This window comes from Kogia breviceps, chromosome 4, assembly GCF_026419965.1.
Source record: "Kogia breviceps isolate mKogBre1 chromosome 4, mKogBre1 haplotype 1, whole genome shotgun sequence".
Classification (NCBI taxonomy): domain Eukaryota; kingdom Metazoa; phylum Chordata; class Mammalia; order Artiodactyla; family Physeteridae; genus Kogia; species Kogia breviceps.
The window spans coordinates 156,386,823-156,409,656 of NC_081313.1; the positions used below are offsets into that span (position 1 = coordinate 156,386,823).

Below are 22,834 nucleotides of genomic sequence, written 5' to 3' on the forward strand. Positions count from 1 at the left end.
AGTGGATACTGGACAAATATATCTTAGCTGCTTAAGAAATTTGTTTGAAAACACTGTTTAGTATGCAGCTATTGATTTAGTGTTTAGAACACACAGTACATCTTAAAGATTACAGAAATTCTTTCAAATTTGTTTCCCTATTGAAACTTCAGATGAAGTATGCCAGACTGCTGGTTTAAAACAGAGGGATTATTTGGCATATTAAGAGATCGTGCACATTTGTGATTATGCTTCAACCTTTTCTTCAAAGGTATGGACTATATCAAATTAAGTGTTACTTTTATACTCAACAATCATGATTTTATCTTTTTCTTTCTTCTTTTTCTCCATGGCTTCTGAAACAAATCAAATTTAGTTTATCCCACAAGAGCACATTTACCCAAGCACTTAACTACATCAGCAGTATCCACTGTCAAAACCATTTCTATGTTAGGATGAAACTCACCTGGATCATTACCCAAAGCCTTAGAATTATATAACTTAGGTGACTCTTTGCTTTGCCTGGTTTCAATCTTCCTGAACCTTAGATTTCAAACTTTTGAAAATATCTGAATGAACAAATTCGCTAATTGGAAACAAATACTCTGAAAATCTTTTAAGATATTTCCTTAAAACCCCTCAATCACACTATGAACTTCTTTCAACCTGTTATAATCAAAGAATTTTAAAAATACTATAATTATTTCTGTTTGCAGGAAAGAATATGTTCTATTCAAGTGAAACATTTTTTTAAATTGTGTGTTTACTATAATCAAAAAGCATTGACTGAGTTCCCCAGAAGAAATTCCACTGCTTTTGCAGAAATCGGTACATTACCTTAAGGAAGCTGACCGAAGACTACTGATTTTCAATCTCCATTAATCTTTTCATAATTAATTCCATAGTAACTAAGATATTTCAAACTGCATTACTTATAAATCCACAAAAAGTTGCTCTTTAAAAGTTCCAAGTTTCCAAAAGTGTCAAACTGACATTGTATCACATTTAAAAGCTAAGTTGGACGCCTAAAATAGGAAAGCAACTTAAAAAATCTTGGGACAAACTTGCCTCCACAGGCAATCAATCAGATTTTTCACTCACAATACAAAGCTAAAAATGGAAAATAAGAAATCAAATCTTAGGGACAGATGGACCATGTAGAAAAACAGTGAGCTAAGCTACAAGCCCCAAAAACAATGATACCGGAGGCAGAGGATTAAGCAGAAAAGAGATTGATTTTAATTATACAAATGTAAAAAAAGAAGAAAAAGAAGCATGTGATGAAATATTAAAGCTAAAAATGAATTAAAATCCATACACTTATGAGAAATTGGCTGGAGGAGGGTCAAGTCTAGAAGCATATCAGACCTCTATACTACAAAACCTCATTTTAAGAATATATTGATTAGTCACTTATTTGAATTTTATCATGCTCAGATTATATACTCCCTGATAGGGCAAATAGGAAAATAAGTGATTTTTTCATCTCCTCTATATACTATTACAAAGAATAATTTTCTACCATCTTGAAATTTTTCAAAGCTTTTTGAGAAACACACACAAATAATTTGGATTTAGTTGATTTTATTTACAGCTTGTTTTTTTTACATTTCAGAGCATTACACAATTACATTTTCTCATTTTCTGACCTGCAAACAGATACCTTAAATGGAAATATTTTTAAAAATTATCAAACTAGGTACATCCAAAATGCAACAATTACATATATGACAATTAATTCACAAAGTGTAATTTACCAGGACATATCCTAAGAATTTAGGAAGAGCCAGTCAGGAGAAATCTGACCAAATTTATCAATCACCTATTTACATATCCAAAGACAAACCTATCTAACCTCCCAAACCAGAAGTCTGAAAGTGTTTAAGTCCCCACTGGACAAGAGAGAGAGCAATGATTCAGACCTAGCCAGCCTTGACAGTCTTAATCCCAAATACTGGGCTATTTCCCCAGTGTGCAATTCAACAGCAAGCATCTCAGTTTGTCAAACATCTAAGTATCAAACTCCCGTGCCATTATGCACATAGAAAGGCTAAGTGTTCATTAATTAAAAAACAAGTAGTCATTAAATCTCCTATTCCCCCTAGCTCACCGGCCCTTACTATGATCCCAGATATGCAACCTGTGTCACACAGTGACAGGCTATATTTGATACATGTATGTATCTGTGCATATACACACACATATTTACATGTGTGTATATACATATACACATACACACAGTACTAGGTACAAATGGCAATTAACAGTCCCTGCAAAAATTCATTTTCAGTTGAGGCTATGGCTCCTATGCCTTGGGGTGGTTTTAGACTTCAAAACTGAAAAATACTAAAATCTCACTTCCTTAAGACAAAATTTGATTGCTTGTTCAGTTTAAGCTTCTCAGTCTAAAAATGGCTGTAAGGTTAAGTATAAAAAAGCAGCCAACTGAGTGCAAGTTCTCTCTCCAATTTGGCCAAGCTATCTTGTAGAAGTTACCCCTAACTAGACTAGAAAACCTGTGGCGCCTTCCAAAGGTTCTTGCCTACCTTACTGTCCATGTTCACGTTTCAAACTGTGTCAACAGAGCCCGCACTTCAGGGGTCAGCTGTTTGGCAGCCTTAGCTGCCTCTGTGATAGCCTTGCGATACAGGCCCTTTCTCTTCTTATTAAAGCGTGACTGGAAGTTTTCTAAAAAGGGGGAGAGTTGCGAAAGAGCCAGGAAAGATGTTGTTGGAGACCCGAACCATGAAATACGGGCCTCCTGTCGGACTAAAAGGCCGTTATCTTTCCGGCTCACAGTTATAGTAAGAATACGGGCTGGCCACCAGGGGAAGCCATATATCTTGGCCCAAACAATGTCCCCTACACATATGGTCCTGCCATCTGGTGTGACGCACTTAGAGACATTTTTGGAAAAGACTTTCATTTTCAAGGAATTACTGAGCTTTTTCTCTTCCTTTGAAGAGGAGGAAGTAGAGGATGTGGAAGGTGCATGCATACAGCCTGGAGGAAAATCAAAGCTTTCAGAAGAACTACACTCAGAGTTGGAGGATTTCAAATCATCTGTGCTATCAATGCTACACACTGAAGCACTGGAAGAGTCAGATTTCTTTTGATTTAGGGTCATGTAAACAGAGACATTGCTTTTGCTGCCCTTTTTGCCCAGTGTCTGTGGTTCATCCTGCTCACCAGGCACAAGCACTTCAGTTGTGTCCTGAACCTCACTGCTGGCCTCTTCAGGGCCTTTGGAGGGACTCTGATTTTCTGAAGGGGCCTCACCTGCTGAGCGGGTAGAGGTGCAGCGGGACTGGGGCTTTGGTGCCATCTTGCCACTCCGCATTTTCTCCAGTCCTGTCTTCAGAGAAGAGTCATTTTCTTCATTCCTGTACCTCTGTGGTTTTAAACGAACCCGGGGTGGAAGGGAACCTGAGCTAGGATTCTGGTATCGACGTGTGAAATGGACTTTTGAATGTGCATTTTTGGACGTAGAGGTTTCACTTTGCTTCTTCTGTGCCTTTTCTTTGGCAATTTTCAGCACTTCCCGAGCTTTTGCATGATCCATGTTCTTATTCTGGAGCACTTTTTTAGTACTTAACTGAGCTTTTGATGTATTTGCCTGAGCAGAAACTTTGACTACTCTGCCTCTGCTGTGAGCAATATTTGAAACCTTAACCACAGCATTTCTTTTCTGGCTTTCATTTTGGTTTTTCCCATCCACCTTATGGTCAGTTTTCAGTTTTTTGTTCACAGTAGTTACACTTTCATTTCTCCGTTTTTTATCTTCATATTTAGAAGAGTCACTTGCACTACTACCTTTTCTAATTTCTTTTTTTTCAGCAACGACACTGTTTTTACACTTGTCACACAAGACTTGCCTGGGTCGTAGTTTAATAGCATTCATTATTGAAGTAGGTTCTTCCCTGTACATTTTTCGTTTGGGTCGCTTAATTTTCCGAGGAGGTGGCTGAGGTATTGATTGGTTATATGTGTCCCTGATAAACAAAGGGGGAGGATAAGGTGCTCCTTCATGGAAGAGAGGTGGTGGTTTGGAAGTCCACAGGCTTTCGGCCAAGCTCAGCTCAGGAGGCGGGACAGGAGAAGGGTCTTCGGGAACAGCACCATTCACTTCACGCTTGACATCTGTCCCTTCTTGGAATGTATTATTTTGGAGCTGCATGGCTTCAGGTTTATCCTTATATTCCCTTTTGGGAAATACTGTCACAGGGATCCCATGGGGCCCAAACCTTTGAAAGAAATGAGAGGAGAAAAGAAGCCATTAAGTTAGTGTCTATAATTCAGTTTCTTGAAACACCACCTAGTGTTTATTTACATGACCTTTACTGAAAACTATTTCACTTTAAAAAACAAAACCAAAAACCTAGAGACAACCTCCCCGGGTCCCAACGCCCTCCATTTTGGGGGGACTTACATTTTAGGTCTACACTCAAAAAGAAATACTCAATAGTTGCTCTAAGCAATGCCATAACAGCTGATGTTATTGAAAATTGATCTTTCCAGTTTTGATAATCAGTAAGGATGTTCTATCAGATAGCTTAATAGTTAATATCATTTGATATAACGTTCGCTCAACTATAGACAACATGTCTAGTAAATGCAACTATAAATTTGTAACATACATATCTTCCTCTGGTTATAATGGCTTTCAAAAGCTTCACAAAACAAACTCAGCCCTAACTACCCCCAAAATATTGAATCAGTAAACTCCCAACTCAACTTTATTGTTTAAACACTATAAAGATTCAAAGGCATTTGCTTCTCTACTATTCTACCTTAACTCTTAAGGCCTTCATCCAACCCGGCCACCCCCACCCCAAGAAAAAAACCACAAAAACACTAGAAATTCAGATACTCAAATAACCTCAAAAGCAGACAGGTATAAAGCTATAGCTTTCTAGCTTTTTAAAGTCACATCATACATTAAGAAATATTTTCACATTGCAATCCAATAAAATGTTCATGCATGTATATATACATGCATGCACATAAATACACACACTTAAGCAAAAGTTTCATTAAATACTTGACTTTATATTATGTGATACATAATTATATTTTTTTCTACTCTGGTCTATTTTCATTTGTTTTGATGCTAGTCAGATGCATTAAATGGATTTCAAAACTCCCTTACAGGTCCAGACCCAGTCTGCAAAGCACTGGTACAGAACACAAATCTCTACAATTATCAGTTTCTAATAAAACAGGGGTCAAATAACCTTGTTTCTCATGTAGACTTAGAAATAACTGTGGTTTAATCTGCCTGGGCTAAACATCAAGAACCCTTAAATCTAAACTTGCCATACTCAGACTCTTGCATATAAAAATAAAATCACACTACCAAATGATTTCATCATGTACGTGCTAACATGCTAATTTTAGGTACTCATTGAGTCAAACAGTACTGAACACAATACAATTCTAATACCAATCCTCTAAAGCAGAGGTGCTTAGAACCTAAGGACTGGCTTCAAGTAGTCAGGTAGAACCCCTGACATTATTAGATGCAAATGTTTTGTATAGTTCTCTTTTTCTGGAGAATGAGTCTTGGTTCTCAGATTCTCTAAAATGTCTTTATGTCCCCAAAAAGGTACAGAATTCTTTGTTGGAAAGAAATATTGAGATTAAGTTCTTAGGGCTGCAGATACACCTAAACTTGGGCAGGGATATAGGAAGAGCCAACACCAGGATATTTGGTTCCAACGCCTAAATGTTTTTTTTCCTGAAGTCTTGTTAGCTTGGCTACCACAAACCAACAACTTTCAGCAAATATAAACCACAAAGGAAGAGGAAAGCCTTTTTTACCTAGAGTGGGACAAGTTTGGGTCTGGGCTAATCCACAAAGGAAGGACACATTCCTCACTACATCAAACTTTGCAAAAAATAGCTTTCAATTCAACTATACTTCAATTAAAAATAAATAAATAAGTAAGTAGCTTTCTATTCTAGCATAGTATTTCGTACCCAAGGGTTTGCTTCCTGACTACTTAACTGCAAGGCACTTTGAGCATCTGGCCTTAGCTTATCTGGAGGTGCTCAACCACTTTTTCAAGGTGACAGGAAGACAGGTTATTCTTGTGTTTTAACCTAGAGCTACATAAAACAATATAACTTACGAGGTGAGACCACCATTTGTATTAACAATAAAATTTTCTAACTTGTATAAGAAGCCATTATTTTGCCCCATTACACTTTCACTTGTTTCCATAACTGAGAGAACAAATTTCCTCCTTTTATTAGGAATAACTAAACCTCGAGCATCTTAAAAGTTTTTTTACCAACTTTGTATCCTCAAGCAGTACTAAACCTCTCTAAATTCAGTTTTGCATATGTAAAAGGGAGTAACTATTTCCTACCTTAGAGAATTCAGGGGAGGATTAATAGGTCAACAAATGTTAGCCATTTTTCTTGCCTAAACTTCATTTAAGTAATATGATCTTACTTTCAACTAATAATTTACCAGAGTTTGGGATCCTTTCTGTATCTCTAATTCATTATCTCAGTGTGAGCATGATCCAGCCAATTACTTTCAAGCTGTTTATATCAAATAAGCTGTGAAATCTGATACATCTACCTTCATGGAGTTTAATAAGAACATTAATTTCACTTCTGGGTTTTTCTTCTTCCTGCCTTTCCTTCTTAAGCATATAAAATACAAGCATTAAATGTTTTTAATAACATAGGGAGGCACTTAGTTGTGTAATGATGAATGGAAACTGCAGGCACCAAAAGAAAAAGGGGGAAAAAAAAAAAAGACTGGTTATTGTGGGTAGTGGATTGGCAAAAGCAGAAAAAAAAAATTTTAATTTTTTCTAACATCTTTATTGGAGTATAATTGTTTTCAGTGGTGTGTTAGTTTCTGCTGTATAACAAAGTGAATCAGCTATACATACACACATGTTCCCATATCCCCTCCCTCTTGCGTCTCCCACCCTCCCTATCCCACCCCTCTAGGTGGTCACAAAGCACCGAGCTGATCTCCCTGTGCTATGAGGCTGCTTCCCACTAGCTATTTTACATTTGGTAGTGTATATATGTCCATGCCACTCTCACTTCACCCCAGCTTCCCCCTCCCCGCTGTGTCCTCAAGTCCACTCTCTATGTCTACCTCTTTATTCCTACCCTGCCACTAGGTTCATCAGTACTTTTTTTAAAATTCCATATATATGTGTTAGCATATGGCATTTGTTTTTCTGACTTACTTCACTCTGTATGACAGACTCTAGATAGAAAAATATTTTCAACTAATAATAAAACTTCCTCAAAGACCAGAAGGATAAATTATTTTAAGAGGAAAAGGGGAATCAGTGTCCTACTCCATCTTAGTAATCATTCTGTTACCCTTCCATGGACAACATTTAATACCATGGCCATGTTTTCAAACTGAGTGTGGAGAGGTTGGTTGCGAAATCAAATTTCATAGGTCACAGCTATGATTTAAATTAAAAAACAGTGTAAGTATATGTAACTGCAATGAATCTGTTTCATGTATATATGTATATACAGGGGTCTACAGATAAAATATATTTGTAACTATGCTCAAAAGTTTGAAAGCCACTGACTTATGAAACTATTACCTTAATAAGAATATAAAGTAGCAACAAAATTATGGTCTCCTAAAACCGCTAAAATATAATTTCTCAAATATAGTCGGGGAAATCTGCAACACAATACTCGGTGGTGTTTGAAAATGGAGATTCTTAAGCCCTGCCCCAAGACTGAATGGTAAGACTCTCCTAGGGTGGAACCCAGGATCTAAATTTTTAGCAAGCATGTCTGCTTTAGCTTTTCCTAAGGTGAAGATATTTATGTCCCATATGAATGCTCACCAAAGAGTGACCTCAGCAGAGGAAGATTTTAATGATTCATGGAGATGTGGAAAGCTGACTCGTGTCCCTTGCTTGAGGCTTTTCCTATCCATGAGTTGAGTAATAAGACTCAAACTATCTCTGCTCCTTCCCCTCCCCTTCTTTGTGCAGCATGAGGGTATTTATTAATGTATTAGTGACTCATTCTAACCCTTACCCATTTACAATTTTTTGTACCCAAAAATTCTAAAGGAAAATAACTCAGGTATTATGGCTTAATTTAAAAATAGCTTTTGGGGAAAACTAGGTCAAATATACAAGAGACCTCTGCACTATCTTTGCAAATTCCTGTGAATCTATAAAAAGTTTTAAAACTAGCTATCATCTTAATAATTTAGGAGTAATGAGTGTCAAAATTCTGAGGAGGGAGAATACTGGGTCTTACTAATTATTCTGTGTCAAAGCAAGAGAAAAATCACTGTGAAAAAGAATCTTCAGCTAATGTAAATGGGAAACAAATGCTCAGAAAAAAAGTTCAGGCGGGTTAGTTGAGACAGGCCCCAGTGTTCTTTCTGGACCAAACCTCCCTCCAATACATATATCAAGGAAAAAAGACAAAAAGAAAGCTTTCCCTCTCTTAATTCTTTTCTCTTAAAGAAGCTACAGTAGGAAAAAATTACATGCAACTAACTCATTTAAAATAATATCTAGATGTATTTCATTTCAAGCAGATGTTTTCAGAAACTACCTCCCTCCTTAAATTAGCAACAGGTTCATTCATAAAGGAGGGAAAACTGTGAAGCAAGCTTATCCTGGTTCACCTTGCATCTCCGCAAGATTGATTATGGCAGAGTTTAATCTCAGGAGAAATGAAATTAGTTCAATAGTCAGCTACGTGCAATAGAAAATTTTACAAAATAAAATGTATATCTATGCCTCAAAAAAATTAAAAATACAAGCCAGCACATCCACTTCTGGGTATATAGCCAAAATGATTGAGAAAAAAGGATCTCAAAGAGATATCTGCACACCCATGTACATAGTAGCATTCACCATAGCCAAAAGGTAGAACAGCCCAAATGCCTCTTAACAGACGAATGGATAAACAAAATGTGGTACATACATACAATGCAACATTATTCAGCCTTCAAAAAGAAATCCTGTCACATGCTACAACATGTATGAACCTTGAAAACATTATGCTAAGTGAAATAAGTCCATCACAAAAAGTGTATGATTCCACTTATATAAGATATCTGAAGTAGTCAAATTTATAGAAAGAAAAAGTAGAATGGTCGCCGGGGACTTGGGGGAGGGAAAAATCAGGAGTTGTTTAAGGGGTATAGTTTTAGTTTTGCAAGATAAAAAGTTCTGGAGATCTGCTTCACAACAATGCGAATGTACTTAACACTGCTGAACTATATACACTTAAAAATGATTAAAATGGTATATTTTATGTGTTTTTTACCACAATTAAAAATGTTTTTAGGGCTTCCCTAGTGGTGCAGTGGCTAAGAGTCCGCCTGCCAATACAGGGGACATGGGTTCGAGCCCTGGTCCAGGAAGATCCCACAGGCCTGGGGGCAAGTGGGCCCGTGCGCCACAACTGCTGAGCCTGTGCTCTAGAGCCCGCGAGCCACAACTGCTGAAGCCCACGTGCCTGGAGCCCATGCTCCGCAACAAAGAGAAGCCACCGCAATGAGAAGCCCACGCACCACAGCGAGGAGTGGCCCCAGCTCACCACAACTAGAGAAAGCCCACACACAGCAATGAAGACCCAACGTAGCCAAAAATAAATAAATAAATATAATAAATAAATAAAAATAAAATGAGAGAGCCTTTTTAAAAAAATGTTTTTAATTGTCTATCTACCTAATGAAGAGGGGCAAGTTTGACGAGAAGCAGTATATTTCCATGGTAGTAAAGGAATTATTAGTCCAGGGGAAATAGTAATTACACTGGAGAATATCAGGACAACACCCTGACCTGAGGAAGGACTCAAGTGAACATTCACCAATGAGGGCACATGAAGATAACATGCCCACAGATGTGGTCTCCTGAGCACACAACATTGCATGTATAACCTGAGCCTCTCCTAAGCAAGTATCAGACAACCCTAAATCGAGAAATAGTCCCCATTACATATATTCTATATTATATTGCAACCAAATGCAATACATGATCTTTTACTGGACGAAAAAAGTTTTAAATGACATTTTTGAGAAAATTGACAGAGTAATGAAATATGGGCTACAAAACAGATAAAAGTTCTCATCAATGTTTCCTGAATCTGAAAACTATATTGTGGTTATGTACGAGAATATCTTTGATCCTGGGAAATAAATACTCAAGTATTAAGGGGTGAAGGAGAATGATGTATGCAACCTACTCTCAAATAGTTCAAGGGAAAAACATGTTTATATAAAGAATGATAAAGCAAATGTGACAAAATGTTAAAAATCAGTGCATCTAGATAAAGAGTTTGAGTTCTCTGCTTTGAAATTATTTCAAAATAAAGTTTAAAAATTATTTTTAAAAGCATCATCTTAGGGCTTCCCTGGTGGCGCGGTGGTTGAGAATCCGCCTGCCGATGCAGGGGACACGGGTTCGTGCCCCGGTCCGGGAAGATCCCACATGCCGCAGAGCAGCTGGGCCTGTGAGCCATGGCCCCTGAGCCTGGGCGTCCGGAGCTTATGCTCTGCAATGGGAGAGGCCACAACAGTGAGAGGCCTGCATACCACAAAAACCAAAAAAAAAAAAAAACAAAAAACAAAAAACAAATAAAAGCATCATCTTAAATTTAGTTTACACCTCAGTTCCATCAAAACTTTCAAGGAGGGACTTCTCTGGCGGTCCAGTGCTTAAGACTCCAGGCGTCTATTGCAGGGAGCACGAGTTTGATCCCTGGTTGGGGAACTAAGATCCCACATGCTGTGGCATGGCCAAGAAAAAAAAAAAATCTTTCAAGCAAAGAAAGCATATAAAAAAGATTTGTTCTACTTAAGCATAAATGCCAGCAAACTCACCTGAAGTACCACTAAGCACACAATCTATTCAAATACAAGTATGCTAATTAGTCACATAGTATAAAAACTAGGTCCCAACCCTAGGACCTAACTGTAGTAGGTGAGACCACAGTCACTGCCAAAAGAGGCTATATATAGACTAGAGGGAAAGAAAGCACCGAGGATTAGTGATAAGGCAATGAGCTTTGCATGAAACTGACTACACCTGGAAGGGTCCAAGCATATTAAGTGAAGAACAAAAGAATAGAGGCAGAGAGTGGTTGCCCATTTTTGAATGTTGGTAACCAACTTTAGTTGAAAAAAAGTGAAACATTGAGCAGGTGCAGAGAAGCCAACAGGTGAAAAGATGCATCGTAGGAATTACCAGTCAGCAAACAGCCCCCCCCCCCATAGGAGACAGGTAAGGATTCAGAGGCTTGAACAAGCAATAAAATACAGGTAACCATCTGGTGGAAAAAGAGGGCACGTTGGTGAGTGTATAAGGGAGGGTTAGGTAAGAGTGTGATGGATGAAGAATACTAGTCTCAAAAGTAAATAAATAAAAAATGGTTCTGATGAACCTAGCGGCAGGACAGGAATAAAGAGGCAGACTTAGAGAATGGACTTGACACGGGGAGGGGGAAGGGTAAGCTGTGACAAAGTGAGAGACTGGCATGGACATATATACACTACCAAACGTAAAACAGATAGCTAGTGGGAAGCAGCCACATAGCACAGAGAGATCAGCTGGGTGCTTTGTGACCACCTAGAAGGGGGGGATAGGGAGGGAGACGCAAGAGGGAGGGGATATGGGGATATATGTACATGTATAGCTGATTCACCTTGTTATAAAGCAGAAGCTAACACACCATTGTAAAGCAATTATACTCCAATAAGGATGTTAAAAAAAAATACTAGTCTCTTAAAAAGACAAGACCAGTGAACGCTTCTGATTGAATATAGTGATGAGACCAAAAGTGTACCTCACTTCATTAAAAAGTTTAGCTGTACTAGTCTGTTCCCACCATTTAATAAGTACAAAGAACACAAAAACATCTTCCTTTCCCTAACTGAAATATGTCATTCTCAAATGTGAGCCCTTCTCAATTATGGGTTTTATAAAATATTTATTTATTTGGATGCACCGGGTCTTAGTTGTGGCTCGTGGGATCTTTCGTTGCGGCGCAAGGGCTTCTCTCTAATTGTGGCATGCAGGCTCCAGAGCACACGGGCTCAGTAGTTGGTGACTGGCAGGCTCTAGAGCCTGCAGGCTTAGTTTGTGTGGGCTTAGGTGCCCTGCGGCATGTGGGATCTTAGTTCCCCGACATTGGAAGTCCGACTCTTAACCACTGGACCACCAGGGAAGTCCCTCAATTATGTTTTAGAAGCATGTAAGAAGCAGAGAGACTGCAAGGACTAAATTTCCCTAATGAGACTGTAACTTTCTCTTCATGACAAAGCCCATAATTTCCTCATAAGCCATCTGCCCCAAGGAGTATTGGGAAGAAAAGATTGAGACACATCCCCTACCATCCATCACAAAACTCCTAGTTATCTCATTCCCTCATAAAATATAAATGTCATCCTTCCTTATTAAAAGGGCAAAGTTATACTTCACCAGTATTACCTGAAGCTTCCACAGACTTTTTCAAGGTATTTTAAAGATGCAGATTATACTGTAGGCCACAATACATTTACATTGAGTGGCTATTCAAGCAAACCCATTTAAGTGACTATAATAGCTGCTGTCATCTTAGTGCTGCCACTTAGTAGCTACTTCATAAAAGTATTATTAGTTAACAACTATATACCATGTACTATGTGCCAGGCACTATTCTAAATATGTACTTATTTGCATCAGTTGATTTAACATCACAATTTATAGCTGATGAAACTAAAGCACAGAGTGTAATGGCCTTCCCAAGATCACACAGCTAGTGAGCAGTAGAGCCAAGACATGAACCCAGGCAGTCGGCCCAAAGTCAGGTTCTTAACCACTACTCTACTACTATTACTGCTTCCCCTCACTTCAAGTTACTTAACCCCTCTCCCTCCACCTCCATGCCCTCACTAAGGAAGTGGAGGAGCTAACAGGTACACACTCTTTTCTGAACCCCATGGAGGTGAACAGGCTTCAGCATTCAGAATTTTCCCAGTTTTCAAAAGATAATAAGCACCCTATCATCAAGCATATTACTATTTCAGCAGCAAAATGAAATGAAAGAACATTCACACTAAATGGGATAAATACATAACAATATGCTCACATTCAGTCACGTTAGGGTCTGCTACCAAAAAATTAATAGGAAGTTCAGTTTTCAGAGCTTTTTGGATATTGGAATTGCGGTTAAGTAACTTGACAGAATTGTCAAGATTAACTTCAAGATTAATTAAGAGTATACATAATTGCTTACCATACAGCCTAGTACACAGTGAGTAGGCATGATACATGGTAACTATTATTAGAGTAAAATTAAAATATACTCAATTTTGTTAACTAAGTGAATGGATGGTGTTTTTAATTAAAAGCCCCAAGTATTACAAGGGCAATCTGCATAAAAGTCTTAAAAGAACATCTCTGTAATCGTAAGAATTTACTCAATCTTTTAAAAAGTCTATGCAATCCCCTTTTATAAATATAGCTTTGCTTTTGGAGGGAGGGGAAAAAAGAAGTTAAACCCGAATAATTCAGATTTTAAGCTCCCACTCCCGTACCTTCCAACAAACCTCTAAAAACAACTTAACCTGGATATTTTGGAAATAAAGATGGAAACAACTATAGAGAAAACACTGATGCTTCAGCCTTTTAAAAAGCAACAACAGTCACAACATCTGTATGGTACTCATATTATTTAAACTCCCTAACAGTAAATTCCTTCTTTTAAAATAACCATCCAAGAAAATGATAATGACCACAAAGTGGCATAATACTTTTAAGAGCAGACAGACCTTGACTTCACTTTTGTACAACATCACTTAGAGAAAGATACTTGACATTTTCCCAAGAAAATGAACAGATATAAAAGAATCTTTTTAATTATTAACATAAATACTCATCACAGCTTTCAAACACTTGAAAAGAATTCCCTTGGTCCTGGCCCTAAGACACCAATAAGCAGTTTTAAGTTCTCTATGTTTCCATTATGATTTCTATGTACTTTTGATATTTCTTTTGTATTATGTCCAATAGAGTCTACCACACAGAGGTCTAAGTTATTTCTCAACAGATGGACTTTTTCTAAAAGGCAAATTATTCAATTTATTTCACTATTTTTATTTTACCAAAAACAGGTTGTCCAACAACTTACTACATGTTAGTCTTTAAATTCTTTTCCAATTCAATCATCCAGCACTTAATGCTGATCTCTTGTTCAACAAGATTCAAATCTGACATTTTGTGATTCCTCCCATGATGAAGTGGACTCCACTGTTGCCAGGGCCGGGCCAACCAAGGCAAAACATTTAAGACCTAGGACCATATATGAAGAAGAAACCCCATTTTCAAAAATGCCTGAAGAATTCACTAAATTGAACTGAAGAGCAATTCTTATTTTAAAACCAAGCAGCTATTCCTGGTTGAGAGAGGAACAGTGTACGCTCTGCCATTTCTACCTACCAGGGTAACTCCCCACCAAAATCATAAGCTACATGGTAATGGCAAAATATAGCAATGTATTAGAATTAGAACAGGGTTGTTTTCAAACCTTAGAGAATTATATATCATTCAGAAAAGCATCTTCAATTTCTCAGTGCTTTCCTATTCAAATCACAAAATGTAACTCTCACAAACTGCTGTGACTCCCAGCTGTTCATCTTATTCCATAAGCAAAAAGGCATCTTCGATACACCTACAAATATCTACCACTTATAGTTTTAGGCAATTTAATCTCTCTGAGATTAAATTCCTGTCTTTATCTGTGAAATGGGTATTAATAGAATTTACTTCATTCGATTTTCTAGAGTAAAATGAAACAATGTACACAAAGTGCACAGTGCCTAAAACAGGAGTGGGAAATACATAGTAGCTATTATTAATTACAAAGTAAAACTTGGCAACCTTCCTAGATGGTGGGAATAGGCAGAAAAGTGAAGTCAAATACTATAGAAGGTATGTGTTTTAAAAAGCTAAAAACCATTATTCTGTTTTAAGGCCACTTGGTACAAAGGGAGAGAGACAAAAATTATGGACTACTTAAATTTCTAGTGGGCAGCCAGATTTAAGAAACAATTTGCAAGTCTAATTACCAGTTCTACAAAAAGTATCTGGATCTGCCACCCAAGTGGTCCATCCCCATTTGTATTGCTTACTTTACAATTACATTACAATCAAATTACCCAATAACTTTAAAAACAGGTTTAACAAATTTACAGTCCCACTATTTTGGCAAAACTATCCCCTAAAAGTCAGTTATCTCCAAATATGCTCTAAGAATCAACTGCATCGGAATCACCTTGTTAAAAACAAACTGGTAGAGTGGAGCTCGGAAATCTTAAGCACATTGGTTTTGAGAACAACTGCCCAAAAGATGTTTAGCCAAAACATTCTATGTTAAATCCACCCAGAGTATAACTTAACCTCCACTTTCCTGCAAGATCTGCCACTAAAGCAAGCTCTATTCTGCTGGTGTGCCTGAATTAATTAGGGAATTAAGGTAGAACAGGACGAATAAATATCAAGAAATAAGGATGCACTTCAGAGGCGCAAATAACTACTAAGAACATCTTTCTTTTTTCTTCTTCATCTTTCATTTTTAATCAGTGTGAAATTAACTCAGCCATAACAGAGAAGATGAACACATAATACACAAATTCTTTAATGGCCCCCCGCAGAAAAACTGATCTTAGGAAGATTAAACCTAGTTTCATCAGGAGCTTTGCTTTAAAACAGTACACTGTGAAGTATGGTCTTATTTACATATAAAAGGCTGAAAATTAACCTCATTAGAGACCCAACTCCAATAAAACATGCCTGGCATAATTTGTGTGTAACATATCTAGTTACCTAGTTCATGAAATTTATTTAATACTGTGATGTTACACAGATTCTTTACATTCAAACTAGACTTTTAATGTCCAACAACTCATCATTTCCAAAAAAAAATAAATCACTGCAGTCCAACAAGTGATGAACAGCTCACTCTCAATACTGTATATACTAGTACAGCAGTAGGTGTCCTAAAGCTGCCTGGGTCAAAAAGTGATTAGCACTTGTCTCAATGCTATTTCACTGTGGAAACCTTTTATCAGCACCTTGGGGTATAAGCAGAATAATCAAAAAATATTAAAAGTGTTTTAAATAGGTACAACTCAACACAATCATTCAAGCATACTACTTGAGGGCCTAAATTCTTGACCTGGACGCTTAGTATAAGCTACTCATACCACTACTCACTGCTTCACCAGAATGGTTGTATATTTTTCCCACCAAAAGTAGGGCTATTGCACCATACGTTTCATGATCTCTGTAACGAAAAAAAATCATTGTCTTGGTTTATATTTCCTTAAAAAACAAGTAAATCTACAACTTGTCTTAAGAACTTAGTGAAATCTGAAGATTTCTAAAGAAATCACCTCAATTCTTTTTAATGCAACCCACATACACATACAGAAAAGGCAGTATTTGTAAAGATCAATTCTGAAATACAACCAGCTACAACCTTTAATAAGCATGTACCACAAAGTTAAAATGCACAAGGGTTTTTAAGCATAAGCATTTACTTCATGATCCCTTAATTCGTATCAGGTACCAAAAAAAATGGAATCAGAAAGGTTTTTCAGAATTTCAAAGCAGCTTTATAACTTTAAAGATGTGGAGAACAGTAACAAACAGTTTAAATGATCCCTCTTGGAGGAAGAAACCACAGGTCCCAATAAATATGTCCCCCTTCAAGAATAGATTGAGAAGACTGAGAAACTACCATTTCAGAGGACTGGGCTGAAGGCTGGTTAAATTTTTCTAGGTTTGGAATTACTAAAGTTGGAAGTGTGTTTAAGGGATAGGCCTAGAAGTTTGCAGGCAGGCAAGAGATATTGTATCATTTCTACTGACCCAAAACAAGGCCCTTAGGGGACTACAGTTGTCCATTCTGTTTGCTCTTGAGGGAAAAGGCCTATTTTTAAAACGTTATGGAAATTCATCCAAGGGGATGCAATCGGAAAAAACTCCAGAATGTGGAAAATTCTACCAAAAAAAGTCTATGGATTAACAAACCAACTGCAAGGAAATAAAAGTAATGGCAGGAGAACTACAGATGAAAAAATTAGGAAACTTCTCAACCAATTGCAATGTATAAACTTTACTTGAACTCTAACTTGAACAAAACTTAGATGTTGATTTTGAGACACTGAACATGGTGATGTAAAGGAATTGTTGCTATTAATTTCGGTGTGACAACAGTAATACAATTAAAGTTTTAAAGTTCTTATCTTTTTACAGATCTCTACTGAAATACTTACGGTAAAATTATGTTGAGGATTTGCTTCAAAATAATCCATTGGAGGTGGGCATATGATGAAACATTTGGCTAACAGCTGATAAATGTCGAAGCAAGGGACATTCATTTACCATAAGAAAATTAAACAAATATTATGGTACAACCACTGATTATTCTGTCTAAAATAAGAGAGTTTAGCAACCTGAAGGAATGCTTATTATATAATGCTAAATGAAGAAACAAATGTACCTACGTCAAAATATCAAAAGCGTAAGGTTAAGGAAGAAAAGAGAATAGGAAGACCAAACTGAATTTGTGAGTTAGTTGATTATGTACTTTATCTACTAGTATTAGACTACTGTTATTAGACATTGATAATGAATTCAGGAGTAGGCAGGTAATTTAAACTACCTAAGAGGGCTGTATATAAAATAGTGGAGAGGCCTAGAATAAACTAGAGAATGCATACCTCAACTTAAAGGCATTCAAATAAATACTCCACTACATAAAACCCATTTTTAACCAGATATTCAAATATCCTCATGTTTAGGGTGACCAAGTCATTTATTTGCCAAAGCAAGCTACTTTGAATAAAGAAAGGAGGTAAGAATCAAACCAGGATGGTACAGGAAAACCAGAACACCTGGTCACCCTATTCACTTTATCTATATAAACTGAGGCATTAAGTTTGTTTGCTTATTTGTTTAAAGTGAACTGCCTAAACTCAAAATGAATTAGCCTCATACATACTAGAGACTGAAGCCCAGCGAGGCACAGAGATTTGCTCAAAGTCATGGTGTTAATTGAAGAGGCAGGTGCTAGAAGTCAGCACCCAAGTACCCTGACACTGTCCAGATCAATCTACTATTTAGTACCATTTCCTTCTCTTTAGGTTTTGTTTTTTTTAAATTACATGTGTCCTGCTCCTTTTTTCCACAAAGAGTCTCTTCAAAAATGTGTTCTTCAATCAAATAATTCTAAAAATAAGGCAAAAAATTAATACAATAACAGGAAGGTGAAGAATGTCCAACAAATGCTTACAAAAGCAGACTCTTGATCAACCCACATGTATATGAAATCCTGTACTCTAAGATCAAACACTTTTTCTACATGCTGGACAACCCTAAGACATTTCTGTACCGTGCATGATGTCAGAATAAAAAAATTAATAAAAGCAATAACTGGACCCTTGGAAGACCGGAGAAAAGCACACATATATTGATGCACCTAGTAGCCTCCCAAATGTTCATTCTTTCCTGATTATCTATCTCACTGAAGAGGCAAGAACCAAGACCTCAGAGCCTACTACATTCCCAGTAGACAGCTAAGGAAATGGGGAGTCTCCAGAGCAGCTTCTAGGGCTATGAGCTGACAAAAGAATCTCTTTGGCTCCAACACCTATACACAACCTCTGTATTATCCCATATAGCTATTAACATCAAGATAAGCACTATATTTCAGAAATATTCAATTCTTTACTTACTGCTTAACAGGAAATCTGCCAGCCCAACTACCTTCCTAATATGAAATTAGAAAAAGCATAAGCTTTAGAATCAGATCAACCTACATTTGAGCCCTTACTTTGCCATTTACAAGCTAGCCAAATTGAAGGAACTTCAATTTCCTCCTATATAAATGAAAAATACCACCAGAGTTATGGAGATTAAAGCATGTGGTACAAAGCCTGGTACTTAACAGGCACTCAATAGGAAGCTCTTGCTTTAGTTTTTATTTTATATTGGAGTATAGTTGATTTACAATATTGCATTAGTTTCAGGTGTACAGCAAAGTGATTTAGTTATACATGTCTATTCTTTTTCATATTCTTTTCCCATATAAGAGGAAGCTCTTGTTATGTCTACCTAATGGTTTCATTCAATGGCCAATTCAAATAGGATACGAACTATTTTTATTTTATTTTTTATTTATTTATTTTTTGGCTGTGCCACCTTGTGGGGTCTTAGTTCCCCAACCAGGGATGGAACCTGGGTCCGGCCTGTGAGAGTACTGAGTGCTAACCACTGGACTGCCAGGGAATTCCTGATACAAACTATTTTTAAAGCAACTGATGTCTACAGTCATGGTCTTGGTAAAGAGTTATCTCCTGGATCATCGGTTAACCCCAAAACTGTGCATGAAAGTATGCAATCAATGTAAGCACAGATTACAAAATATATTGGCAGATCTATTTTTCCTAATTATATTAAATTATGAAAACAAAGATACTCAACTAGTCAATCACTGGTCCAATAATAATTCCTTGAAGTGCTAAATTTAAAAAACACTGCTTTATTTCCTCACCACTTCCACAATGTGTGTGACTCCCATATAAGCTTCTAGAAGGCACAGACTGTGTCTCATACATATAATATTCAGAATACCTAAGAGGGTGCCTTATACAGATGTGCTCAATAAATATTTGTTGAATGAAAAGTTGATATGGTTCCCTTAATGGAGTTTTAAAAAATACTTTAATGACAGGATCCTTTCACTTCAAAACATTAAATTGTAAAAGGTTCATAATAAGAATAGCACCCACAACAAAAGAAGCTGCTGTTTATAAGCACTGTAGGTCAAACAGACCAAAACTCAAAAAACGAATGGCTTTCCCTATGAAAGAAAATGTTAAAAAACAAAACACCAAGACAATGATCACCTCAAAACAGGAAAGCACTGTCCATTCCATTTCCAAAAACAACTTACCTCTTTGCACCTTCCTTTTGCAGATTTGAAATCCAGATTCTCACACAATCACTGGCCTTCGCTTCTGTTTGATTCAATAGCATATACACTACTGAACATACACATTCTCTCTCTTGCTATTATTAAATACACCAGTACTGGTCTTATTCTGCTTTCTAATTCCGAAAACAAAAGTGCAAAAGTCCTAACCCAAAATTCTTTAAAAAAAAAAAAAAAAAAAACTAATTAAAAAAAATTTTTTGAGGGCTTCCTGGGTGGCGCAGTGGTTGAAAATCCGCCTGCCGATGCAGGGGACACGGGTTCGTGCCCCGGTGCGGGAAGATCCCACATGCCACTGAGCGGCTGGGCCCGTGAGACATGGCCGCTGAGCCTGCGCGTCCGGAGCCTGTGCTCCACAACGGGAGAGGCCACAACAGTGAGAGGCCCGCGTACCGGGAAAAAAAAAGAAAAAAAAAAATTGAGATATAACAATGTTTGAAGTAACTGTAAAGGCTCCCATCGTTTCCCATACTTCAATTATGTATTTTAAATGGCTTTCTTCCCCAAATGAGAAGATTCTTGTGTCTTGATGGGAGGGCAAGCAGTTACAAGTAAAACGTACTAAAATAAGCCATTTCTAAACAGGTGAAACACCATCAGAGTGTGTGCTGTTGCAGGAAACAGAAGGGAGAGCCGTGAATGGGAGTCTCTGCACTTCATATCTGCAAAAGAAGAGAATAAAAAGGTTAACTTAACTGTAGACTTAGAGTATCTTCATCTGTTTAAAGCAATGCCCGTTAACAATTTAAATTAAAAAATGAAAATGTGCTAAAACAAGAGCTTTGTGGGTGAAGTCAACCATTTAAACTGTATCTACAGTTTTAGAAGTCAGTATCTTAACACTTTTATACCACATCATCTTGACATTAAAGGTTTAAAAAAAAAATCCCATCTCTTCTTTAGACTTTTCTAAAAGTTATCATTAGCCAATTAGCCAAACGTGCTAGGGGAAATTAATTCTAACTGTAAGAATAACCGTCGAAGAGCTCATTTTTAATAAATGTTCTTCCCTTTATAAGGAGTGGCAGTTATCCTTTTGGGAACCCCAATGCACACACCCCTTTCTCCGACCTCATTAAAGTTAAAGGTTAATTTGAGAATAGCGCAATCTCCCCTACCCAGCACCGCGTTCTCTGTGAAAATCCTTCTGCGTTTTGCACTGACCCACCCGCCGCAGTGTGGGTGAACCAGGGCCAGGTCACGGAAGGAGGCCGGGGTTGCGGGGGGCGGGGGGGTGAGACCCGCGAGCCCGTCAAACACCCGCGCCCCACCAACCCGGCGGCACACCTGCCTCCCAGGCGCCCACCTGGGGCAGGGACCGCCCTCTGACAGCCCCGCGCGCCTGCCCCACTCGGAGCGCGCGCCACGCGCCGCGCGGGACCCGAGGGAGGCGCAGGCGGCTGGGCGCCGGAGAGGCGGGAGCCCGGCGTGAAGGGGCCGCCCGGGCTCGCTCGCTCCCTCCCCGGGGACCGAGCGGGCCGGGGCGTGCTGGGGGCGGGCGAGGTACCTTTTGGACAGATCCATGAGGACCCCGGAGAAAAGCTTCTCCCCGAGGCGGAACGACACGACGAGCGCGTCCTCAATGATGTGGTCCAGCGTGACCCGCACCTCCGAACCGGGGATCAGTTGCGACACCGCTGAGTCGCCGCCCGCCGGCGGCACGAGCGCCGGGGCTGAAGGCTGGGGCAGCGGCGGTTCCTGGCGTTCCTCCGGAGCCGCGGGCTCCTCGGGCGGCGATGCAGGGGAAGGTGAAAGGCCAGGCCCTTCCTGTGGCGCGGCTGCCGCCGGCTCCACCACCCGGGCGGGCAGCTTCTCCTCAGGCTGCAGCTCCGGCCCCGCCGCCTCCGGGCTGCGGGCTAGCTCCCCCGGCGGCGGCGGCGGCGGCGGCGGCGGCGGGAACGGCGGCTCGTCGGCCTGAGGAGAGGACTGCTGCCCGTCGGCCTCGCCGTCCGGCACAGATGCTTCAGTGGCCGTGACCGGGAGGGGGTCAGTGCCGGCCTCGCTGCCGGGAATGGGCTCCATCTCCGGCTCGGCCTCGCCGGCGCCCCCCTCCCCGGGGGACGCTGCAGTGGCTGCCGCCTCTGCAGCCACAGCCGCCATTTTCTTCCTGGCTTCTCCCTCCTCCAACTCAGGCTACAGCGGCAGCGGCGGCGGCAGCGCTGCTTGGTTCGCTGGGCCTTCCCCTCCCTTCAACGAACAGTTTTGTCCCGCCCTTACCCCGATGCTTGTTATTGGCACCGCGCCATTGGTTCTCTCCTACAGCCCTCCCGCACTTGCAATATTCCATTGGCCAGATGGGGACGTCTATCATCCAGTCAGTCCATCCCTCCCATACAGAGTAGGAACTTCTCATTGGCCGGGCTAGTTGTCAAATGTCGAATCTTAGAGGAGGAGTGGGGGGCGGGCTCAAAGGGGGCGGGGGGAAGCCAAAAAGCTGAGCCTTATACTTATTGCCTCTTTCTATTGGATGGAAGAGGAAATATAGTCTTATGGTTGGCCTATGCTCCTGCCCATTATCAGCCAGGGTTTCAGAGGTGGGATAAAGGAGGGAATCACGTGGCGTGCCTGTTCTTTCAAAGGCTACGGAGGGGAGGAGTAACGAGATAATGAGGGAGGGGAACCGCTTCCCAAGAATCTCTGCGCAGAGGTCCTTAGAATAAATGTTATTTCTAGGCGCGGACCTGCTTGCAGCCGTGTGTGGACACGACAGCCTTCTTTGGGAAGGACAACTAAAGTTTGAAGATAATTCTACAAACAGTTTTTGAGCTCCTCCTATGCTATGTGTTGGGGATAGAATGACGTGCAACACGTTCTCCATAACCTCATGGCAGCCACTTCAGCTCCCACACAA

At 39.3% G+C, this 22,834-nt stretch overlaps 1 protein-coding gene across 3 annotated transcripts in view; it reads right to left on the reverse strand.

Annotated features, from left to right (window-relative positions):
• Positions 1 to 22,210, reverse strand: part of PWWP2A (PWWP domain containing 2A) — a 32,983-nt gene extending 10,773 nt beyond the window's left edge. Inside the window, exons 1-2 of one of the 3 annotated variants that reach the window (XM_059062674.2) lie at positions 21,491 to 22,210; positions 3,259 to 4,223 (exon numbers count right to left, since the gene is read on the reverse strand). In XM_059062674.2, the coding sequence (XP_058918657.1) occupies positions 3,259 to 4,223; positions 21,491 to 22,083 (1,558 nt within the window). In that variant the 5' untranslated portion in view covers positions 22,084 to 22,210. Of the gene's footprint in view, positions 1 to 1,555; positions 4,224 to 21,490 lie in introns of those variants that run through there. The other 2 variants (XM_059062676.2, XM_059062672.2) reach the window with 2 other exon arrangements.
• Between the last annotated feature and the right edge of the window lie 624 nt (positions 22,211 to 22,834).